The sequence below is a fragment of the Sander lucioperca genome, chromosome 24 (genome assembly GCF_008315115.2).
Source record: "Sander lucioperca isolate FBNREF2018 chromosome 24, SLUC_FBN_1.2, whole genome shotgun sequence".
NCBI lineage: Eukaryota > Metazoa > Chordata > Actinopteri > Perciformes > Percidae > Sander > Sander lucioperca.
Genome location: NC_050196.1, coordinates 19,111,531 through 19,135,785, shown reverse-complemented (window position 1 = coordinate 19,135,785; position 24,255 = coordinate 19,111,531). Strand labels below are relative to the sequence as shown.

The following is a 24,255-nucleotide window of genomic DNA, read 5'->3' as shown; positions in this document are numbered from 1 at the left end:
TCCAAAGACAAAGCTGCCTCCACTAATGGCATCAATCATGTTTAACAACATGTGCTCTGCAGTTTTGTCTTGCTGCGACTTTATTAAGCAGCTAATTACCAGTTTAATGGGACTATTTTAACTTTTTTGCATTACTGTGCACTCTTACTTACTTGTTGTGGCAGTGAGGAGGCCAAACATCTGTGCACAAGTTCTGTGTAATCTGTAGAAAACTGCTGTGGCAGAAATAATACATGTACTTATACAATGGTCTGGGTGAAAACTTGATTCTGATTGGCTGCAGAGTGTCCATTAAAAATAGGGGTGTGCATCTCTCCCTTATAAGGCGATCCAATCAACACATTCTCACTCCCATCACGTCAGAAAGCGATGCTCGGTCAGGTATCTTTGGCATTTGTTATTGATACAAAAAAGCTCCTTAGAGTCATATTGAGACGCTCTTGGTCGGGACTCTTGGCGTCACTTTTTGACGCTCTGGGTCGGGACGTACGTTTAACTGACATGCTGCACAAGAACGGGACAGTTAGGTTTAGGAAAAGATGGTGGGTGGCAGGGACGTGCACAGGTACGGGCTATTGTTGCCCGGGCAACTGCTTAGCTGCCCCTCTGGTGAAAGAGCCTAAATAAACGTTTCTTTCTTTCTTTTTCTTTTTTTGCTGTGGTGGCTACATTATTACGATAATAAGCCAATCATTACTAAAGTTAAATTAAATCGCTATATCATCTAATCTCGCCCTCAGCAATGCCCTCTGCATTACCTTAGTAACGTAAAATGCTACGTTATCAACCAAAGCTAATGACAGCCTATGTTGCAGCAGCAGGCTAACGTAGCTATGTTACGTTACGTCCGTTACACGAGTGTGCGTTCTGTAGAGAAGAGAGAGGCTCAGGGATGGGATGGTTTGGGCTCATGAATCATGCTCGGTTATACGTTGTTTACAGTCAATATGTTACATGAGTTTTCAACCAACAATCAGATGTGACGTTAGTGAAAGGCGCCTTATTTTGTTATAAGATGATAAATGAATGTCCCAATTGGTTAATGTAATAAACTTGATCAGATTAGAGCAATGGCCCCTCCAAATGTCTGTGCACGTCCCTGGTGGGTGGGGTTACAAATTTCTCTGGTTTAGGGGCTCATAAATGCCAGAGCAGGGGGAATGAGAGGGGGACACACCAGAGCAGGGGGAATGAGAGGGGGGAACACCAGAGCATACAGATGTTGCCCAGCTTTTAATCATTTTCAAGCAGGTAAAAAACATAAATCTGTTGTCTGGGTTGTTCTCATTATAGTGAGAAACTCTTTGATGAGATGTGACTTCTCTCCCAAAAACAAGTCTTCTCCCTGTTTCCTTTGACGATGAGAGATGTTTGTTTCACGGCATCAAAGGAAAGAATATGCTGATCTGGGACAAGCCATCTTTTGGCACAGATATACAAATCTGTGTCTGTATTCTGGAGGGACCACCTACTACATGTATTGTATAAAATGAAGTTGCATATTAAATTGGGCCTACAATAACTGGTAGGGCAGCCTAAAGCCTTTATACATACCTATTTTAATACATAAGCTATTAAAATCACCTAGTAATTGTTGGCACGATTTAATGAATCATGTTTAAATGTTAAACATACATGTGGTAGAGTGAATCCTCAGGATGAACTGGATCTGTGGATAGCCTTAGTGACTACCTTAACTACAGGCCAGTAAGCCCATCAGTGGGGATTTATAATTTGCTAATCATATGTTGGATTCATTTTAGGACTTTTTAATGTTATGAAAAACTTAATGATTTGGAGGCCCCGCTGCATTGACTCTGAGGACCCCCTAGGGGTCCCGGACCCCCTGTTAAAGATCCGTGAGCTAGGGCGCTGATTCAAGAAGAAAAAGCGACAATACCATCGAACAAAGTGATAAAAATGCTGCAAAAAAGTACAAACATGTCAAAAATCTTGAAAAAAACATTTAAAAAAGCATTAAAAAGAAATGGGGAAGAAAAATTAAAAAAAAAAAAAGGAGCCAAAAACTTATGGTAAGATGACAAAGATGTTGGAAAACATGTAAAAAAAAACGCCGAAAACATTGAGAAAAGCGATTAGAAACGTTGCAAAAGTGCCAAAAATTACATACAGCAATGCATTTTCATGAATGGGTTTGTATGATATCGTACGAAACTAGGAGACTGCCGGCTGGTCATGTGACATCGGCTACAGAGCTCCGTGACGCCGAGCGCCAGTTGCTAGCTGTTTAAAGCTGCTACAGAGCTTCCTGCCGCTGGCTACAGACCTCCATCACAGCTCGTCATATCGGCAGCAGTTAGTAGATGTGTAGCCGCTACAAAGCTCTGCAATGCCGGCTACGGTGCTCCACATGGTGCTGACAGCAAAACAAATGTGGAATGCTTACTAATTACAGTGCTTAACATTTCGTAGCTTTTTGAACAAATGGTTCATGAGAACAGGCTGCATACAGTGGAAAAATAGAGTGCTGCAGTGAGCCTTCCTCTCAACGGTGGAAAAGTGTGATTGGTTACACATCTATCTATCCATTCAGCTGGGGCGCTGTGATCACCCAGCGTATGTTCATTTACTCTGCAGAGATAATTAGAATCTGTTTGACATCCGTGGGGAGACATTTGAACCGCTCGCAGAAGCTGCACAAACAATTCACGGACACAAGCAGCCGTGCACAGTGTGGGTGTTTTTAAAATGGGAAAAGATGCCGCAACAGCATGCAAGGTATGGTTCTGTAGGTGAATATAGAGTACTCAACTTGAAATGTCTCGTTAGCCATAGCTGTGCATGTAATAAAAGTATTAGTATTTCTCCCTAAACAAAAGTCAGCCTGACAGCCAATAGTTATCACTGTTCATTTGTCTGACCGCTGACCCGACTCCTCACTGAACGACCGTCACGTGACTTTTCATTTTTCAAGCCTTGTTCACTCAGATCTTCATTTCAAGCTTTAAATTTGGACCGACACAGGTGGAAACGCCTCGAGGTTTGTATCTGTAGGGTGCAGATTCCAAAAAACAACCTTGCAATTAATCAAATTACCCAAAATGCAGCTGACATACAGGGTCAAGGGGCCAGGGGGAAGGTTAGCAACCTGTAAGAGAAAAAGGGCAATTTTTGGCCCGAAAAAATTAAAAGAAATCTGTCTAGAGCTGCAAAACATGTTTGAGCCTTAAACTGAAGGTAACACAGATAATTTAAAAGTATCCTATCAACATTACTTACAGGTCTAAATGAACATTTGTTAGTTCAATGATGTTTGTTGCCGTTTTTTTGGCACTGGACGGTCCTTGCAACACAACCCCGCTATGTAATGATGTAAGCAAGCTCTGGCCCTGATTGTTTAATTGCAGTTTTCTTTATGGCATTAGTTTTAGGTGAAAGGAGTGTAAAGCGTCCCATGAAGGCATGTCTAGTGTTGTGATAGTGCCTGTCTCGTGTGTGTGTGTGTGTGTGTGTGTGTGTGTGTTAGCGGTGAGTACAAGTGTGTTGGGCGCACCTTTTTTCAGCGTTCAGTACAGATGTTTCTTAACAATACACTTTCATATTATAGAGAGGTAAAATGCTGAGTCAATATGTTGGGAAATAATTATAAACGTGCTGACATCTTGCCAAAAAATACATGAGACGGGACAGACAAATGTTTGAAACAAGTAGCCAATGGACACGTTGTACCAGTACTAGTGTCACATCCCCACTAACATATGGAGCTGTGGAGGATTTCTTTTTGACAAATTGCTAATTTTAGTTTCTGATCTCACTTCAAATCTGGGTTAAATGACATTTCTCTAGATTGCAGTATTCTTGCTTGGTTTTCTATAACAGAACAAGTGTTTTTATTTGGTTTTGCAGTTACAGTCACTCATCCAACATCAGCACGGTCCATTTCCTCCCCAATGTATCCTGGGAGTGCACGAGTCACATTCTGCGATCGTCAATCATCACCTTCAAATGGAAAATATTAAATTCCACACACATGTCCCTATGTCATTTCCTCAAAATATGTGTTTGTCCACATAATGGGCCACTTATGTTGTACGTTTCTGCGGGCAGCACACTGTGGGTAAGTGGCAGCCATTTCCTATAAGTGTTTCAATTTTAGGCATGATTGGCGTCTGTATGAAACAGGCATCTAACTGTGACATTGTTGTCTGCACAATACCTCACACTCAGCCTAAATAACAACACAATTTACAATGATTCTCACTCAATAATCCATGAATAAATACATCTGTCAAATCCAAACAACACATTTTAATTGTTTAGTGCAATTTAAATGAGTCAAAATACATGCAGCTTATATATATCTGATTTAGTCAAGGACATTTCTGCAAAACCGCAGATTTATAAATTATCCCTCTGAGGTCTAAGGGCATTTTTGCGATTTTTACATATCTTCTTAAATTAACCTTTTTAAAGGCACTTGCATATAACCAATACCCATGTGTTTCATATCAAAATGTTCAGAACAAACTCAGCTTTCTGAATATTAGTCCAAAATGTGTCCTAGAGCAACTTAAAAATAGATAATTTGGCCCCTGAAGCTGAATTTGTTTTTTATATTCTTCAAATCTCTTGTGAAAATGAAAATCTTCACTCATCTGGACGAATCATTTTGGTGCAGTTCATAAAAGTAGTGTAATATATGAATAAAATGGTAGATACATGTATAATAAATGTAGCGATGTCTAACTGAAGCTTCATGAAGCATTGTCTGAGCCAACTAGATGGCGCTCTAAAGATTTTACTTTAAAGATAAAGGCTCAAGGAATGACAACTCAGTGTGCTTTCAACTGTTTGTTGAACAGAGAGCGCCATCTAGTGGGCTCAGAAAATAGAGAAAATGTTTCATGAATCAAACTCAGCTTTCTTTTAATGAGGCCCAAAAAAAGCAACAAACGTAAAGTGCTTTAGACGCTATTCTCAAGCGCCTTTTCAAGGCTTCTGTCGCCTTTTTGTCACTTTTTTCGCCTTTTTTGACAACGTTATTGTTGACTTGTTTTGTAGTTTTTGGCCCTAAAGCTGAAAAGTTGAACATTTGAACATTTGAGTGATGGTCGTCTTAGGATTAGGATACTTTGTCTCGTAGTACTTACTCACTTCTAAACAGTATCTGATATCGCTACAGCTTGATCAGCCCAGTAAACAAAGCTTTCTTTGTACCGCTTTGTTCTACACTTGGGGACTAAAAACCTCTGTCCGTTGGGAAGAAGCTTAAAATCACTGTGAAAAGGTCATCATTTAAAAATACAGGTAGCTATCCTCTGTAACAATGGGACGCTGAATAAAGCTGTGGCTCCCCAATCAGTCGACTAACAGCTCTCTGTTCAACAAAGGGTTGAAAGCATTCTGAATTACCATTCCTTGAGTATTTTTTCTTTAATCCAAGAGCTATCTAGTGGGCTCAAAAAATAACGAAAATGGTTCATGAAGCTTCATTTGGCCATCACTAAATAATTGCTACCATAATCCAGAACTCTAGGTTTAAAAAAATGTGCTTTCAAGCGTTCGTGGAACATGTTGTTCATGAAGCAATCTTGCTTACTAGAATTACTTTTCTGTTCAGGGACTATTGCATAAATTGTGGCTGACCACCAATAATACTGTCAAATCTTAATTTATTTTCCTGTGGTCAGCCTTTACCTTTAGTACTTTAGTTTTTCTGCATCACAATTTAGCCATTATCCTGACAAAACATCTGATATGTCACATGGCATTTTACTTGCAAAGCACATTCATCTGCGCAGTTTAAGATGTCACTGAGCCCTGGAATCTGAAAGACAACATCAGCCATAATGTGAAACGTTGAAGAGAGATGACTTGGCTTGACAGCTTTGTTTCAGACAACTCAAAAGGTGTCAACGCACAACTGTCATTGTGAAGTTTAAAACCACACTCGCTCTCTGTTGTGGCTGAAGATCGGGATGTCTGCACAAAGGCTCGGTCTACCTTCATTCAGCTCCCGCAGACAGTTAGTACATCAAAGACACTCGCACGAAGGCTAAAGCTGCCATCGCAGGATATTACTGAGGTTCTCTTATCTGCAGGCTGTCATATCTTACATTAGGGTGGAAGAGGTATGGAAATGAGAGAGAGATAGAAGGAAAAGGGACGAGGATGGGCAACCAATCTAATAGTTAAGGGATTAAATGATCATCCAGTGAAATAATAAATTCTTGGCATACAACGGCATAGTTGACGCAAAACACAACCATTTCCCGATTCAAAACGATCTTCATTTGAACGATCCAATGTTGATTCATGAATTTTAAAATTGATCTTTTAACCCTAAACAGGGTTTCCCACAGAAAAGTTGTTAGGCCTGGTTGGCAAGTGTTCGACGAGGGCCCAGCTGGGGCCAGTCACTGACTGATGCAGCATTAATGTAGAGCCCAATAGTTTCTGTGATAACAGAATCATGGACGGAAGATGAGAATTTAAAAAAAGCTAAAAGACACCCCCCCCAACCTTTCTTTGGCCTTTCAGTTCTGTCACAACCAGGCCATTTCTGCCCAGCAACAGGAGTACATAAGTACCCTCTGCTTTCTAGTTCCTTTGTTCATTCCCTCAGACTCTTCTGTGATGTACTGAACCTTCTTTGGCTCAATTGCCTAGAATAGCTAAGAGGCTAACAACAGCTCTCTACAAGTTGTAGAAAAAAAAAAAAAATCAATACTTTCTAAATTACCGTTTAGAACCATCTGTTCTTTTGCCGGTTGGACATTGGGGAGCCTTGGCAATTTGCAGGTCAAAGTTCAAAGAGATTAAAAAAAGAATGAGACAGGGATCAATTCAGGAGAATAAGCGAGTCTTGTCTTCATTGAAATCTTGACAAATGAAGTCCTGGATCAACTGAACATAGACAGATGGTCCAAGAGTTTTTGTTCAGGTAGTACCTTTTTATATATATATAAATAACTAACTATCTTCTGTTTCTGATGATCAACATTTTAGAAACAAGATTGGGATTCACTCTTTCAGGCCACAGATACCAGCTACCAAGACTTTATTGAAAAAGCTGTGGTGAATGTAGCCAGAAGTAGACCCACAGAAAAGATCACTTTCCAGCTCCATCCATCTGGAAGCAAAACCACAAACAAATGGGCTCTTGCCAAAACATTGTTTCCTTTTAACCCTATCTTCCCATGCTTTTGTGTCTAAGAGACTGATGGTTACAACAATCTTTGAACTTGGTCCAGTATTGAGCGAGATACAAGCGCAATGTAACGTTAACGGGCAATTGCGAACCTTCTGTTTCTGTCCACCTAAAGTCCTGAAAGGATCCCTACAGAGATAGACCTTTTTCTTTAACATGAAACTATACACGCTAAAAGTCCTGATTATTTACATGGAGTCTGGTGTAGTTTGGTGATGGTGATTTCGGGGCTGTTTCACTAAAAGGATCTTACTCTTTAACAAAAAGGTCTATCTCTGTAGGGATCCTTTCCCTAATGTTGTCAGACCCTGAGAATAATAATCCGAGTCTGTCAGCGGCAAAAACAGAACTTTAAGTGGACGCTAACTGATGCTGAACATTTGTCCTGTAGGGTTTCATTGTAAATCGGTTCACAGCTGCTGGTTACAGCGTTCTCACTCAATACTGGACCAATTTCAAAGAGTCCATGTTGAAAAATACCTTTCCAATCTGACATAATGATGGCGTATTCCAGCGTTGACTGCAGCAGAGCAGACCCCCAGAATGCATCAGGTGCTGCTCCAGCAAAGAGGAGCAGGCTCTTTGGGGCAGAGCGTTCCCCAGATGCAGAGCTGATTAAAGAGTGATGTCGCTCAACAACTCGAGGGCAGAGAAAGAGAAGAGAGAGATGGCCGAGCACTAAGCTTTGATGTTCTGAAGATACAGGGTGGAGGTGGCAGCTGCTGCATCTCTACCTAATTAACCCGTATGAATCCTGATGAATGTGCATGAATATAAGATCCTCTACCCATATCCCAGGTTCTCAAATCTGTAATAGCCACTAACCTCTAACCTCCCAAACATTTGCGTTAGAGGACAGTCCACCAAGAGCACCCTGTTCTCATGAATTGGTACATATAGCTACGGAAATAAAAGCTCTGTAATTGGTATGTATTCCACGTATTTATTACTGTCAGGAGCACATTGACTGCTGCTGTATAAGAGCGTGAAGATCCTCATAGGGAGAAGGTTGGGGGGGATATTTGGCTCCTAAAACACAGGGCTTTCAAGCCGAGGAGCAGAATTCATGTCTCGGAAGAAGTTAAAGAGAAAACACAAGACTTTCACCCAGGAAACAGGTCTTCGTGTCCTGAAGAAGTTAAGGAGAAAACACAAGACTTTTACCCAGGAAACAGGTGTTCATGTCCCGGGACTGTTAAAATCCAAACCAGGATCCTTTTCCTAATCTTAACTAGTCGTTTGTGTTTAAACTTAAATTTTGTCGCCGCCTGATGCTCACTGTAATGGCCTCTGAAAGAACAGTCACCTCACTGTGCTCTGTACCCGGCTCATAGTCACCTTTTGTCAGCTAAATTTAACTGTAACGACCGCTCCTTAACTGTTGACTGGTCATCACGTGACCAGCCGGCAGTCGCCTAATTTCGTAGGATATCTTACGAATTGTTGTGCTTAACTTTTCGTACCATATCATACAAACCCATTCATGAGAATGCGTTGCCAATACATTTAAAGGCAGGGTTGGCAACATTGAAAGCTAGCAAGACTTGAAAGTAGCATTTCCTCGGGGCTCCATCCACGTGTACCATTGCGTCGCTGCTTCAGAGCGGAGAAAGGACCGCAATTTGACTTCATGTCTCATTCAACGGTAAGCAAACACCTAATATTATCATACCGAATCTTTAAAACAATCATGACTACTGTTGTATTAAGCTCAGGCTCTCACATGGGAAGGGTAGAGTATGCGCAGCGGGGCCAGGTGGCGTTTCATTGGTTATTACCAAGCGGAGCACGAGGCAGTGACGGATCTTTTTCGGTGGGTTTTTTTCCGAGACCATAAGTTATTTATTGCTGTCGGGGTGTAAAGACCAGTTCAAATAATATATAAATAAGTGTATATTGGAAATAGTTACCAACCCTGCCTTTAACTTCAAGGGCCGCCACCATGTGGCCGAATCAGGGCGTTAAACGGTGCAGTCATATATGTCATTTTTTGGAGTCTTTGGCAATCAACCAATTGTGTCTTTTAGGTGTGTTTTAAGTGTTGGTTGATTTATAGGATTTAAAACAAAAAGGACTGCTTGAGAGTTGTCAGTGTGCAGCTCTTCTTTCATTTGAGTTTCAGAACATTAACAGTAAGTTAGGAGGACATCCTCTTAAAATAATATAAAAATAGCCCATCACCTGATGTCCCGTAACACCTGAGTTCCTCCCGTGTGCCTGAGTTGAGTGATGTCCTGTTCTCCGTTAGCACCCGGAGGAGTTCACCTGTCACAGCGCCGCACTTCACTGCACTCATGTGTGATAATTACTAAAGCAGCCACGAGAAACTCAGGGAAAATGCATTTCAGTCATCCCAGGGTCAGAGAAAAGCTGCATATTCTGTCTTATAATGGTAACTATGACAACTTCAATGCATTTAAAAGAAAAGGGCTCTCCACTCTGACAATTAAGATCCATTATTTAAGAGTGCAATCAAACATTCTGAGCAGGTGTCTTGAGTCAAAGAAAAGAGAAAAACCTGCATATTCCTTTAAAGTATGTTATAGTATGCTGTAAAAAACATAAAAAAAAAATAATAGTATAGTTTGCCGTAAAATGTCACAAAAGTCTGTCTGCTGTAGAAAAGTTATAGTATGCGGTTTGTTAAATTTACAGCTAAAATCTGTTTTAATGTTACAGGATCACACTCTAAATGGCAATGCACACGCGTTTTACGTTTGTCGCTTTTTAACGTTTGTTGCCTTTATTTTACGTTTTTGTCAGGTTTTTTTCTACGCTTATGAAGGAAGCAGCAGTCATTTTGATGTGTAATCACAGATATTAATTGTTTATATAGAATTTCTCCCCTCAGCCGCCACATAAAGCTGTCGGAGCTTGAAAATGTCAGGCTTTTATGTGACATTTTAGCCGTTTTTTCCGACTTTTTTTTTTTTTTTTTTTTTTGCTTTTGACGCTTTTTAAGTTTTTGTCACTTTTTACAATGTTGGTGTCTTTGAAGGTAGCAGCAGTCATTTTGATGTGTAATCACAGATATTGATTTTTTTTATACTATATGATGTCTCCCCTCAGCACAAAGCTGCCGAAGCCTGAACACAACACGCTGCAGTTCGATTTGGCTTCTCCAGAAGAATTGAGGCGTTTTGTTAAAACGGCTCCGTGGCTCCTCATCACTAATAAACGGGCGAATGCTCGGTTGAACAGAATGTCTGCCGGTGTGGCGCTCGGTTTGTTTTCTCCTTGTTTTGTACTTGAGGTCAGTCTTCTCATCCCCCTTGATTGATTTCCTGAAGTACGAATGAACATCAGAACAACTGAAGCATTTTATTGTGGAGTTCGATGGACCGGCTGGAAAAAAACACCAGCCATGCTGTGGTTTTATCTGAACATACACCAAACACGGCTGCTTCCTCCTGATTCCTCTGTTGGGGTTTCTTCTCCTTCAGAGAGCTTTTATCTCTCCATCTGTTCTGCTTTTTATGGCTGCTTCCATCAGCCTGACGACATTACTCTACAGCAGTCTGACCAAGAATGGTAAGGTCGTAATACGCAGGCTTTCCTCGATGGAAGTTCTTTGCTGCCAGAAAAAAACAGCAATGGAAACTATTTTTCTTTGCAGGTTTTCTGACAAATTTTCCATTGATTTTCTGCAGAATTTCCGGATTTTTTTTGCAGATTGTTCCGCAGATTTTCTGCAGGTTTTCAGCTGAGTTTTCCACTGATTTTCCCCAGAATTTCCGCAGAATCTATTGAAAAAAAAAACTCTGAATGTTAAGAGATAAACAGTCCGCATTCCACTATGTAAGACCACTGCTGCCAGAAAATCATTCAAAAAGCATTTAAGGGATTTAACCCTTTAATGTCTTCACTCATTTTTATACTCAATAACCAGGGCCACACCGGATCTGCAAATGCAGAATTCCTCCAAATGTTCCTCCGAATTTTCTCGCCGATTTTTCTGCAAATTCTCTGCAGATTTTCAAACAAATTTAAAAAAAACAAAACTCAGCCCAACCCAAGCAGAAAAAAAGTCCAAATTCCCACTATGGAAGATCATGCCGCCAGAAAAACAAATTGTTATTAACCCGTTAATGTCCTCACTAACAAAAAAGCAAAAGAAACAATTTTTCTTTGCATTTTTAAAGTTAATAACCAGGATCACACCAAATCTGTGGACGCAGAAAACTTTCAGCAGATTATTCAGCAGGTTTTCAGCCAAATTTTCCAGTGATTTTCTGCAAAAAAAGAATGGTAATTGTATAAGTTACTGATGTAATTTTCCTGCAGATGTAGCATGTGCAAAACATCCTGAGTTGAAGGTCTTTAGCAACATCAGATTCTCTTCATACCACAAACGTTGGATACGTTTTTATTGTTTTATATCTCTATTACATATTGTAGTATTATACATACATAGTAGTATATAAAATGACTTCCCCAAAAATGTGCTATGTGCTCTCATTAAAGACCGCTCCATCCCAAAGTCCCAGGACAAATGTTTGTCCCAGTATATCCCTGGTGCTATCTACTAAATATAACTAAATATTATGAAACACGTCACCTGGCTTGCCCGCTGTTTTTCAGGGTTCAAGAATGAATTTTCATGCTCACTTAAATCATGTTATCAGCATACGGAGGAAACATTTAGAGTGGACGTAGGTGAATTGTCTTCCCTTAAATTAAGTTTTTTTTGTAAAAACAATGAAAATGAAAAATGCTCAGTATCATCTACTAAATATAGCTACACGTCACCTGGATTGTCCGCTGTTTTCCAAGGTTCAAGAATGAATTTTCACGCTCACTAAATAATAAAAATCTCTGCAGACTTGAAACGCTTCTGGTAGTTTGGTGGTAGTGTAATAACCATGAATCAGTGCTGCAAAATGCAAAACTACCTGTTTCTATTTCATTACATGGTAATATTAGAACATTTCCAGGCTCAATTAAATCATGTAGTTATCAGAATACGGAGGAAACATTTTCTAGTGAACATACATTGTTTGAGAGTTGTTCCCTGGCTGTGTGTGGAGGGCGTTTCTGTCAGCGGGCTGGTTGACCTGCTGGACCCTGATGGATCTGATAGTCGAGCTTTAGGAGGACAGATGGGGTGTGCGCGTGTGTGCGTGTGTGTGTGTATGTGTGTAAAATGGCAGCTGATGAACAACAGGATTTAATGACTGTTGACCCAGATCCAGCCGGAGCAGTGATGTGTGTCCGGTGTGTAGCTCCACATGCTGCAGGACGGTATTTGTGTACACAGCATTATCTGCGTTTACTGCACAACAAACAGGCCGTTACTCTAACAATGAGGCGATTGAACGATTACTTGGGTTTTTCTGTTAAAAGACAATCTGTCGATTAAACTCCATATTGAATGTCTTAGGAAAAAACTCAGGATAATCAATCGAATTTTGATCATAACACAAGCACAAAAGCACCTAGCACAAAAAATGCCCACATTACGTATCGCAAATAAACTCTGTTACAGTCGTTTCACTAAAAACTAAGTGGTACTACGACAAACCTAAGACAAACTGAGACTTTCCCCATTTACTACTGGACATATATTTTCTGAAATGAAGTCCAGTGGCATTTCACCAAAAGGGGAGAACCTTCCCCTCTCTGTATTTTCTGGTAAAATAATGGTAAAATAAATAAAATACATAAAACTTTCAACACCCTGTTGGCTTTTCAGCATTGTAAAAAGTCTGCAAGACAGCAAAGACAAGCAGTGAGTAGAGTGTATGTTGGAGCTACTCCCTTCCATTACTGTCACTCTGACAGAGAGCCCCCCTCTCCTTTCCCCTCCGCCTCTCCCCCCCTCAAGCCCCCCGTCACCTCCCTCCGTCCTCGCCACAGTCTGGGGATTTTGCGGCACACTGACATTTGTCACTTTTTTACACCACGTTTAATTTTTTTGATGTTTGCCCCTTAAATAGAGGCAAAAATTGTCTGATGTTTGTGTTTTTAAGTCCCATAATATAGGTAGAAACTGTCTGATGTTTCTGTAAGTCTCATAACATAGACAGAAACTGTCTGATATTTCTGTTTCTATAAGTCCTATAATATAGGTAGAAACTGATATTTCTGTTTTTAAGTTCCATAACATAGGTAGAAACTGTCTGATATTTCTGTTTTTAAGTTCCATAACATAGGTAGAAACTGTCTGATATTTCTGTTTTTAAGTTCCATAACATAGGTAGAAACTGTCTGATATTTCTGTTTTTAAGTTCCATAACATAGGTAGGGTTACTGCATTGACTTGCCGGTCCAGTCAGTAAGACTGAGGGGAAATGACACAAAGTTGAAGTTATATTAAAACCCTCAAAGATCCAGGGCTTTGGAGGAAACATTCCCGTTACCTCCCTCCGTCCTCGCCACAGTCGGGGAATTTTGCGGCACACAGGCTTGATACCTGTGACAGCTCCGTCACACACCCCTGCCATATGTACGCCAGCGGCTGACGGAGGTGTCGGGGGAGCGGCCGAGCACAGCAGGGGTCGGAGCAAAAAGCTTGTTAAGCCTCGCTGCCGGCTCCACTGTCGATGCCGCAGCCTCGAATTTCCGCTAATATCCGCCAATTTCCTTCTTTGCTGCCTGCTGTTTTCCCCAAGTGTAAAATGTCGAGATGACAGCCAATCTGCATCTCGTTGTCCCAACGTGTAAAAAATGCCGGCAGGCAAAAAAGATTTTGATCTTTAGGAGTTTAACTATTAATACCACTGAGGAAAAATACTGTACAAGTAAAATGTTTCCTTGATAAAAAAAGAAAAGAGGAGTGTTGGAGTTTCGGGTTTCACCTTGGGTGACATTACTTTATGCATTTAGATATGTTGGAAAAAGTCAGAGAGTCATCCAGCTTTTAAAAAACGACAAAAGTCGGAAAAAATGTTTAAAGCGTCAAAAAACAAAATCGTCAGAAAAACTAAACAGGATGTAAAAAATAAATAACTAAGAAAAACTAACGACAAAAAGCCCAACAAAAACATCAGAAAAAGCGACAAAAATGTGAAAAAACGACAAACACTTTGAACATCGAGCTATCCGCCTGTGTTACAAAAAGGGGGAACAAATTACAAAAAGGAAGAAAGAAGGGAAAGGTTGAAGGTACAAAGAAAAGACGAAAAGAAATAATGAATGATTGCAAAAAAGGAAATGAGGAAGGGCAAGGGTTTCACCATAGGGTGACAGAAAGAAAGAGAGAAAAAGGGAATGGTCAGGTCTTACACCAAATGGAAGGAAGGAGGAAGGCAGAACAGAAGAACACAAGGAAATGGAAAGCGGGAAGGATAGAAAGCAAAGAAGCAGAGCAAAGGGAACTGAAACGGAAGGAAAGGACACAAGGAAAGACGAAAGAATAGGAAGGACGGTGGAAGCAAGGTTGGGATTAAGAAGGGTAGAGAGGAAGAAAGAGAAGTTCTGACTTTGATTTGAATTCTCATTTTTTCTATCAATCTTAAAGAGGCTCCTTTACATGTTGAAATGCCCACACACTGTACATCGGTGCAGCAATAATCAAATCATTGCAAGTCGCATCCTCGTCCTTGCACAAGTATCCTCAAGGTCTGCTTTTATCTGCCCGGTATGACTAAGTGACTCCTTCACCCTGGTTTTCCCCGGGAGGGCTATGATGCAAAAGAAACATCTACATGTTTCATTTTTGGAATGTATTCCTTCTCCGTGTGCCCTCATTCCGTCCGTCCTCTGCCAAATGCAGATGTGCCACGGCTGGCTAGGTTTCGGGAGCAATTTGGACAACTTAGAGGAGGCTGACAGCCTTGATCAACTCAGGCGCGTGACGGGAGACGGGGGGGTGTGTGTGTGGGGGGGGGGAGTTATGGGGGGCAAAGGCAGAGGAAAGATGGAATATATTTAGGAGGGGAACACGCCATGTTGGCCTTTTTCTTCCCTGCAACAGACAGACGTTGTAAACATTGGGGGCGGAGCCAGACGATGTAAACATTGGGGGCGGAGCCAGACGTTAACTAATTTTAAAGATATTTGATAACAGAATGCTTAGAAATCTGTACATCATTTGGGTAAATTATTTATTAAACATTCTTTTGATAGTTTTAACATTTTTATTTGACATGTTTGTCGTTTTTTATATAAGTTTTTGTTCAACATTTGTCACTATTTCCATTGGGGAAAGTTATTTTAAAACCCTCAAAGATTTGGGGCTTTGGAGGACACATTTGGGGCTGGAGACCCAGAAGCTCTGCTTAAACACTGTCCTACTTTTAAGCCATTTTATCAGCCGTGTCCATGTGTAGGTTGTGCCCGACAGGGAAAAACCATCTGCCCCTTAAATCCATCCAGTGCATCTGTTGCGTTGTGTACATGATGGTCTGTATACTCCCAAAGCCACTTAAGGCTAGAAAACATGGGCTCCAGTCCCGAATGTTTTCTCCAAAGAAAAACAGAATCTTTGAGGTGTTTAAAATAACTTCAACTTTATGTCATTTCCCCTCAGTCTCTCTGACTGGACCGGCAAATCAATGCAGCAACCCTACCTATGTTATGGAACTTAAAAATTGAAACATCAGTTTCTGCCTCTGGACAAAAATGTTTACCAATTGAAAAAGCAGCAAAAAACGTTAAATAGCGACAAAAAACACTGACAAATTGTATGAGAAAAATGTAGAGAAAAGCATAAAAAACGTCCAAAAAAACAACTGAAGCTTCAAAAAAAAAAAAAAAAAAAAAAAAAAAGAGGATCTTTCCCAAATGATGTACAGATTTTGGGCATTCTAATATAAAATGGCTTGAATAATAGTTTATATAGCTTCTGTAAATGGAGCTCCGAATGTTTACAACTTTTGGCGTTGCCCCTGGATAGAAAATGCATTTCCTGCAGAAATTGCGTGTGAATGCTGAAATTGTAACCTTTCCCCAGCCAACACTGACTCCGCCAAGCAACATTTTCAGTTAAACCAACATTTTTTCTATCCCTTCCAGTGCATCTGTTGCGTTCTGTAGACGACACGGTATGGACAGCAGCTCCCAAAAGCTAATAAAGGCTAAAAAAAAAAGAAGCATTTTCCTGCAGAAATTGCGTTTGAATGCTAAAATTGTGACCTTTTCCCAGCCAACACTGACTCCTCCAAGCAACATATTTGTTTTGAACCAACATTTTTTCTAATCCTTCCCAGTTATTTTAGACTGCAGCGTTAGGAGAGAATACACAACTTCAACGTGAATATCAATATAGTAGTTTCTGTGTGGAATCACAATGAAGGCTGCGTGAAGGGCTAGGATAACGCTGACCTTTAAAAGGCAGGTTTGGTTAGAAAACAGAGAGGCTGGGGTTATATCAGGAAAGGTTTTCCAGCAAGTTATAAAAGAAATAGAGAGAAGACATCGCTCCACAGAGAGCTAGAACCACACTCTACTGCCATCTACTGAGGTTTAAAAAAGGCTCTACTGGCCGACAGCGTCTGTCACCCTAGTTTTTGCGGTGTGTCTCACCGTTGGCACTAGTCAACCCTAGACTGCTTTTTTTGGGCCAATTCAGCATGTAGGTGAGAGGGATCACTCTTATTGGTTTTCGCTTGCAATCCTCACGCCACTGCCCCAAAGGTGTTTCAAAGGGGTAATGACCTCCTCTCAGCCACAGCTGTCCTTGCAAAGGCCCAGGAGTCATGAAGGGTAAGGAAGAGGAGGCTGCTGGGAGTCTGAGTTCCTGCCCTCTGGCAACTAAAGAGGCCACTATCAGACAGCAGCAAAATGATGCAGAATGACATTGTACTAAAATATACCAAATAATGCAATTTCTTAATAAATTTGCTGCTCAGTTAGTAAATTTCTGAAATGAAGTCTGTTCTTTAATTATTAACCCTCTGAGGTCTAACAGCATTTTTAGATATCTTCTTGAATTCTCCTTCAAAGGGTATTTGCATATAAACTGATCCATCATCATATAAAAATGTTCAGAACAAACTTTGCTTCCTGTATAGTGATGCCCCAAATTTTACCAGAGCAATGTATAACGAAAAATAGTAAATACATGTATTAAATGAAATTTTGTAAAAGTGCTTGGATTTCTGGCTTGAATTGTAAGAAGTAGGTAAAGTAGTAGGAATAGTTGAAAAAGTGGGAATGGGTTTAAATAGTATGAATGTCATTGAAAAGTTGAATACCAATCCCAATTGATGTTTCTTTTATGCTTTGGGCGCTTTTTTAAACATTTTTGGTGTTTTTGTAATGGGTTTTTTTTCTAACAAAGAAAGAAGTAGTAAAAGTAAGTAAAAGCTAGTGAGCTGAGGCTGCAGGGTTTTATTTTTTTCTCTCCCAACACATCACTAGTAATTTCAAGTCTGGCAGCGATGGCCGGTGGGGGGTTAGGACGAGAGGAAACGGAAAGAGCCATCATGTGTCTCTGACAGATCGGTCGCAGTCACTCAGCGTATGTGACGGCCAGATGGCCCTCGCCCCGTGTTATCCAAGAGACCTCCAGCCCAAATCTGATGACCCTCTGCAGACAAAATGTGGACACATATATTCACGTGCGACAGAGTGAGAATAGTCCGCCAAATGCCATAAAACGGACACAGCACTCCCCTCGTCTCACTAGATTTCTGGCTGTTTTAGATTAGAGTAGATAGACTTTATTGATCCCAGATTGGGAAATCTCAGTGCAACAGCAGCAAACTATAAGACCCACAGTACACATACAGAATATTACAAGAAATAATAAATACAATACAAGAACAATTATTCAAAATAAAGATTAAAAAAATACAAAAGGAAAAAATGTACAAACGTATGTATGAGTGGCAAATAAAAATGTACAACCTACTTAGACAGTATGCTAATAGCAGTTTTGCGGTTCAAATGATTCAGTGGTTCAGCTGCTGGGGGGAAGGTGCTAACGTTGCAGTGAATGTGAAGCAGACATCTTGTGTGAAGAGACGACGAGGTTTGCAGGCCGAGCAGCCGGCGGGCTGATTCATGTGTGAGTGGAGTGAGAGAAGTCATCAGACACTCATCACCCTCCATCACTCCCTGTTGGACAGCTGTCACACCGTTTCCCTCAGCTCACTTGCCTCCAGTTTATTCAATTCAATTTACAGTGTCATATCATGACAGGAGTTATCTCACCACACATTACAGATATGGAGTTCCACTACTGTGGCAATAAGCTGCTTTCTGATTCTGAAAAACTTTTAAACTGGCAGAAACCTCTGAGAGAACCAGACTCTTGGTGGGCGGCCATATGAAACAGAGACACGGATACAGATGTGCAGATATACAGAAATATGATTCATAATAATTATAGCAGATGGTATGATGCTCTGTGGCAATTTTGGTAACTAAAGATAATAGAACTATGACTAGAAATAATAGTTAAAACTGTACAACTGTAATACTCCTGCACCCAATGCACACACAGGGGGAAGCCAGCCATAGTTTAGAATTATTAGGGGTGGGGGTGCAATTCTATGCATGTATCATTATTTGTTTTGGGACAATTCAGGGGTATACCCAAATTAGGGGTATTATATATTATACAGTATATCAGGTTTAGGGAGCTATTATAAGCTGCCCGCACAATCAACCTATATGGCCGTTTTTTTGGGTGAGGAAAGTCTGAAAAAGTGATTACGCTTTTATCCACCAAATTAACAAACATGATCACGGGACAGACACTTCTAGCTGTAACCAGTTTCTTCACAACACCAGTGTATTATCCTTTAAAGGGACCAGAATGTCAGCAAACCACAAAAAGGCTCAATATATGGTTATATATGACCTATATGGCCATTTTGGGTTCTTCACAACACCGGTCTATTATCCTTAAAGGGACCAGAAACAGCAACTAAACACCAGTTATGTTTGGATCCACACTGCTCAATGCTGTTTTGGCTCACAGTTTTGAGTTTCGTCACATTTCTGTTCACAGATGGCTTCCCTCGAATTACATCAACGATTTTCTAGCAAACAGTGCTTCAACTCGTAGATGGTTAGATGGCCAAGGCCAGTTGTTTAGTTTCTGGTTAGCAACCTCTACTTCTTCGAAATATATAGTGCCAACTTCTGATCAAACAATGCGGTAACCCAGTTTATTCGCTCCAAACCAGTTGATGGAAACATGCCTACTTCACATTCCTTTTTTGCGATATTTCAAGGGTTCCTTTAAAATTCGCTTGACGATTGAATGAAAACATGGCTACTGTTTGGATCCACACTGCTCGATGCTGTTTTGGCTCAGTGTTGAGTTTTGTCAATTTCCTGTGCACAGATGGCTTCCCTCGAGTGACTGCGACGCCACAAGACAAGAATTTAATATGAGCACACTGTGTGTCAATTAGTGGAGATGGAACACTCTTTTCCTGTCAGAGAGAGAGTCTCTCTCTCTCTCTCCCTCTTCCTCCCTCTCCCTCTCCCTCTTCCTCTCCTCTCCTCTCCCCTCCCCTCCCCTCCCCCCCCGGCTCTCAGGCAACTAAATATAGCGACTGGTGCAGACAGCTCGGCCGTCTGACAAATGGTAAGCAGAGCAGAGCGGCAGTAGCCGGAGCATAAGGATCTGCTGCTGCTTCACTTCAACAATGAACCGCATGCAAACAGGCAAATACATCCAATTTTAAGCTGCAAACAATGAAGATAAACAGAAATTCACAGATAATGCCAGGACAAGTGCTACAGAGGAATTAAGTTGGAGTCTTTCCAAGTACGTTTGCCTTGAAATAGGAACATATAAGTACATGCCAATATCATCATCGTACAAATTTAATGAGTGCCAGTTACTTAAGAGTTGTGACATGTGCAAATATACTTTCTTCCAGCCACCATTTCCAGCACACAGTGGTTCAACTTGAACAGAAGTGGAGCAAAGCTCCATCAGGAAATGGCCACAGCTATGCTCCCTCCAGCTGGAATCTCAAAACGTTTGATGATATCAGCCTCCTCGCAGACTCAAGACATTTTCTTGGCCAACAGACATTCAGAGCCCCAAAAACCTTTATGTCAAAGGCAAGATAAAGTATCTCTGCGTGAGCCAGAAACTACTTTCATCTTCCAGAGGGAACAAAAATAAGATGCACAGCACTGCGGTGAAGATACCAACTCAGATCACAACGGATCAATTTTCTCAGCATGGGATATTTTGATGATTAAAGTAGATGAAAAGGCAACATATGTGAGAGTCTTCACTTAATTTGCATTTGATTATCTTGTGTTTTGGGGGTCATTTTGAGGCTGCATTTTAAAAAACTATTTGAAACAAAGCGACAAATGCAGAAAACTATGTCTGGCACATCCATTAGCAGCTGAATAAGAATGAAATAACAAAGAGCAGCGTGCATTTCGCATTTTCGTGCACCCTAGATTTCCTTTACACAAAAACCAGCCATTTGGTGAAACAATGGGACTCAACTAGTCTTTTAAAATCACTTCCTGAGTCATCATCAGGCTTCTGCAAACTAATCAAAGGGTAGCTTCTTTTTTTTCCAACCTGGATCCTGTCTCCCTGTTTTTGTGTGTAAGTGACTGATGGTAAAAATGTTCACCGTCAGTTAGCGTCCACTAAAAGTGTTGTTTTTGACGCTGACAGACTCAGATTATTATTCTAAGTGTCTAACAAAAATGTCTATCTCTGTAGGGATCCTTTCCATAATGTTGTCAGACACTTAGAATAATAATCTGAGTCTGTCAGCAGCAAAAATAGAACTTTTAGTGGACAAAAATTACTAATGTCCCAATTTCTAAATGTCGTGTTCCCATCAGTCACTTCACTTCATCACAAAAACATGGGAAAATAGGGTCCAGGTTGAAAAAGAATGAAGTTGCCCTTTAAAGCCACAGATTGGAGGACTCACCCAGAACGCCGAGCCGGTAGTTGATTGTGATGACAATGACGTTCCCGTAGCTGGCCAGGATGCTGCCGTCAATCATATTGCCCGTTCCCTCCATGTAGGAGCCTCCGTGGATGTAAACCATGACCGGCTTTAACCCGTTCTCATCGTGGATATCTGCAAAGAAGAACATGGAAATGTTTGCGTTTAGTGCTGCCAAGAATAATCGATTAGTTGTCAAGTGTTAAATGAATTGCCAACTGTTTTGGTAATCAATTATTTCTTGCACGCAGTTTATAACTCTGCAAAGCCGAGGGCAGAGTTTCTAAACTCTGCATAGAGATTTGGAAATGCTCTTTATTTTTCTCAGCTGACACGGCTGTGTAGACGCTCACTTCCGTTGTTGCTTTTGCATTCGCGTTGAAGCCTTTATAATCGCGTTTTAGTGTTTGCATTTGTATTGTGACTTAGTATTTGTGTTGTAACTTTTGTATTTGTGTTGTAACTTTTGTATTTGTATTGTGACTTAGTATGTGTTGTAACTTTTGTATTTGTGTTGTAGCTTTTGCATTTGTGTTGTAGCTTTTTGTATCTGTGTTGTAACTTTTGGGTTTGTGTTGTAGCTTTTGTATTTGTGTTGTAGCTTTTGTATTTGTGTTGAACTGTCTCAGCCACTGTACAATCCCAATGTTGTAATCAACAAGCAAACACAGTATCAGTGTCTACACAACAAAGACAATTGTTTGACCTTTCCTAATTTAACACAGATCACTGTTACAGTGCAGCTCATGAGAGGGATAGATGGCGTTAAGCCTGGTTCACACGGGACGATTTTAAAATTGTCGGCCGATTTTCCAATCCTGAGAGACTCCACACACGGCGATAAAAAATCACGGTCTAACAGTTTTGGTCGTACAGCGTGTGGTGCAGCACACGGCAAAATCAACACATCACACACGAACCGATTTGACTCCCGAGCATTCCCAGGTCAGACGGGAAATCTCGCAAAATCCCTCGAGATCAAACGTGACTTCAGAGTAAACAATCATGGCGGACGAAGAGGATGCAGTGGCGATAGTTTGTAGTTGGTTTTTAACCAAAAAAAAAACGTTATCAAAAGAAAAGGCGACGGTCAAAGAAGTGGAGACAACGCCAGCATGGACTATACTTGCTCTACTTATCTCCGACGTCCACCGGACTTTCTGGTGCGCCGTGCCGCCGGCTGTTTTGATTTTATTTCCCGGTGCTTTCCTCGTCACCTCTCTTTCTGATTGGCTACACGCCACAGTCCACAGGCTGCGTGCTCGTTTGTCCCCGGGGGACACCACACACGAGGAGAAATCAGGCCAAAACAATCCAACATGTTGGATATCCCCGATTTGAGATGGGAGCGGTCCCGACGTCCTTCCGAGCAGATGAGAACACACCACACACGGCAGGAACATCTGATCAGAATATTTTACGATAATCGGAGCATCCTTAAGATTGTCGGAAGGGGTGAATTGGGGCTAAAATCGGCCTAATTATCCTGCCATGTGAACCAGGCTTTAAACACTCCGATAACTTTAACCCCTCCATCTCTACGTCTGCCTCCATCCGTTTGCTGCAATTAAAGACGGATGAAAACGTTGTTTATGAGGCTCTCCAGTTTGTGATTAAGCTGGGTGATTAGCACATGTATAGGTGGTGATTATAAATTTAGAGTGGGCTCCTTATGCATGAGAGAAGATGGAGGAGGAAGATAGAAATCCTCCCAACAAGCAGGGTTCACAATAAATCAGCTGCCAGCTGCATCTTCATCATCAGAAACCCTCGGCCGATTGTCCGTTGGGTGCAAACTGCTCTGCCAGGATTCAAGCTGGGTTTTCACTGGCAGCTGAAATAACGGTAGAGTAGAGCGATTCAATTTATTCCCTAAAAGAACAGCGGTTTGAGCTCAAGCGCCGAGAGGTTCACTCAGAGACTCGCTAATCCAATGGTGTTTCGTGGAGGTAATTCAAGCTTTCAGAAGATCCTGCTACAAATTACATTTTCCCTAAAGAAAATAAAAAGGTATCACTTCATAAAAAACATTTGGATTTCAGCTTACATAAACAACTGATTAAACAATAGTGTATCATTCAACCAAACCCTCCGAAGATATGGGTTGTTTGTTCCCCCCTCTAATACGACCCACAGGAGCGTTTCATAAATGATCGCCCCTAGTGGTGGCAGGAAATACGTCCTCATATCTGAACCAGAGAAGGTAACGGTCGCGGTTTTAAAAACGTGGTTAACGTTGTGAAACGGTCCCAGTTTGGTTAGGTTCAGACACCAAAACTACTGAGTTAAGTTGATGAGTTTTGGGTTCAAATCCGATGTTTCTTCCCTAAAGTTCAAACGGGACATGAACCCCGGTCTCCTGGGTGAAAGTCCTGTGTTTGTTTGACCCATCCCCCCCCCCCCCCCCAACCTGCCTCCTGGAACATCTGAGGAGCGTTACACGCTGAAAATGTCAAGTTTTGAAGAACATTTGGACGCTGCAACAAAGCCGGCCTGCTTGGTTCTTTCAGGGAATGATTGTAAAGATTTACAAAGAATGTGTTAGATCATTTCCTCTCTAACTAGGACGTTTTATAAAGAATATGTTAGATCATTTCCTCTCTAACTGGGACGTTTTATAAAGAATATGTTAGATCATTTCCTCTCTAACTGGGACGTTTTATAAAGAATATGTTAGATCATTTCCTCTCTAACTGGGACGTTTTATAAAGAATATGTTAGATCATTTCCTCTCTAACTGGGACGTTTTATAAAGAATATGTTAGATCATTTCCTCTCTAACTGGGACGTTTTATAAAGAATATGTTAGATCATTTCCTCTCTAACTAGGACGTTTTATAAAGAATGTTAGATCATTTCCTCTCTAACTGGGACGTTTTATAAAGAATATGTTAGATCATTTCCTCTCTAACTAGGACGTTTTATAAAGAATATGTTTAGATCATTTCCTCTCTAACTAGGACGTTTTATAAAGAATATGTTAGATCATTTCCTCTCTAACTAGGACGTTTTATAAAGAATATGTTAGATCATTTCCTCTCTAACTGGGACGTTTTATAAAGAATATGTTAGATCATTTCCTCTCTAACTGGGACGTTTTATAAGGAATATGTTAGATCATTTCCTCTCTAACTAGGACGTTTTATAAAGAATATGTTAGATAATTTCCTCTCTAACTGGGACGTTTTATAAGGAATATGTTAGATAATTTCCTCTCTAACTGGGACGTTTTATAAAGAATATGTTAGATCA

At 40.8% G+C, this 24,255-nt stretch overlaps 1 protein-coding gene and 1 long non-coding RNA gene across 3 annotated transcripts in view; both read right to left on the bottom strand.

Moving 5' to 3' along the window:
* Positions 1–6,258, bottom strand: part of LOC116066787 — an 8,190-nt gene extending 1,932 nt beyond the window's left edge. Inside the window, exons 1-2 of the long non-coding RNA XR_004109044.2 lie at positions 6,246–6,258; positions 5,093–5,097 (exon numbers count right to left, since the gene is read on the bottom strand). This is a non-coding gene — a long non-coding RNA (uncharacterized LOC116066787). The remainder of the gene's footprint in view (positions 1–5,092; positions 5,098–6,245) is intronic.
* nlgn4xa (neuroligin 4 X-linked a) overlaps positions 1–24,255 on the bottom strand; it is an 84,287-nt gene that overhangs the window by 18,385 nt on the left and 41,647 nt on the right. For both annotated transcript variants that reach the window (XM_031322952.2, XM_031322953.2), the window contains one exon: positions 20,986–21,138. In XM_031322952.2, the coding sequence (XP_031178812.1) occupies positions 20,986–21,138 (153 nt within the window). The remainder of the gene's footprint in view (positions 1–20,985; positions 21,139–24,255) is intronic.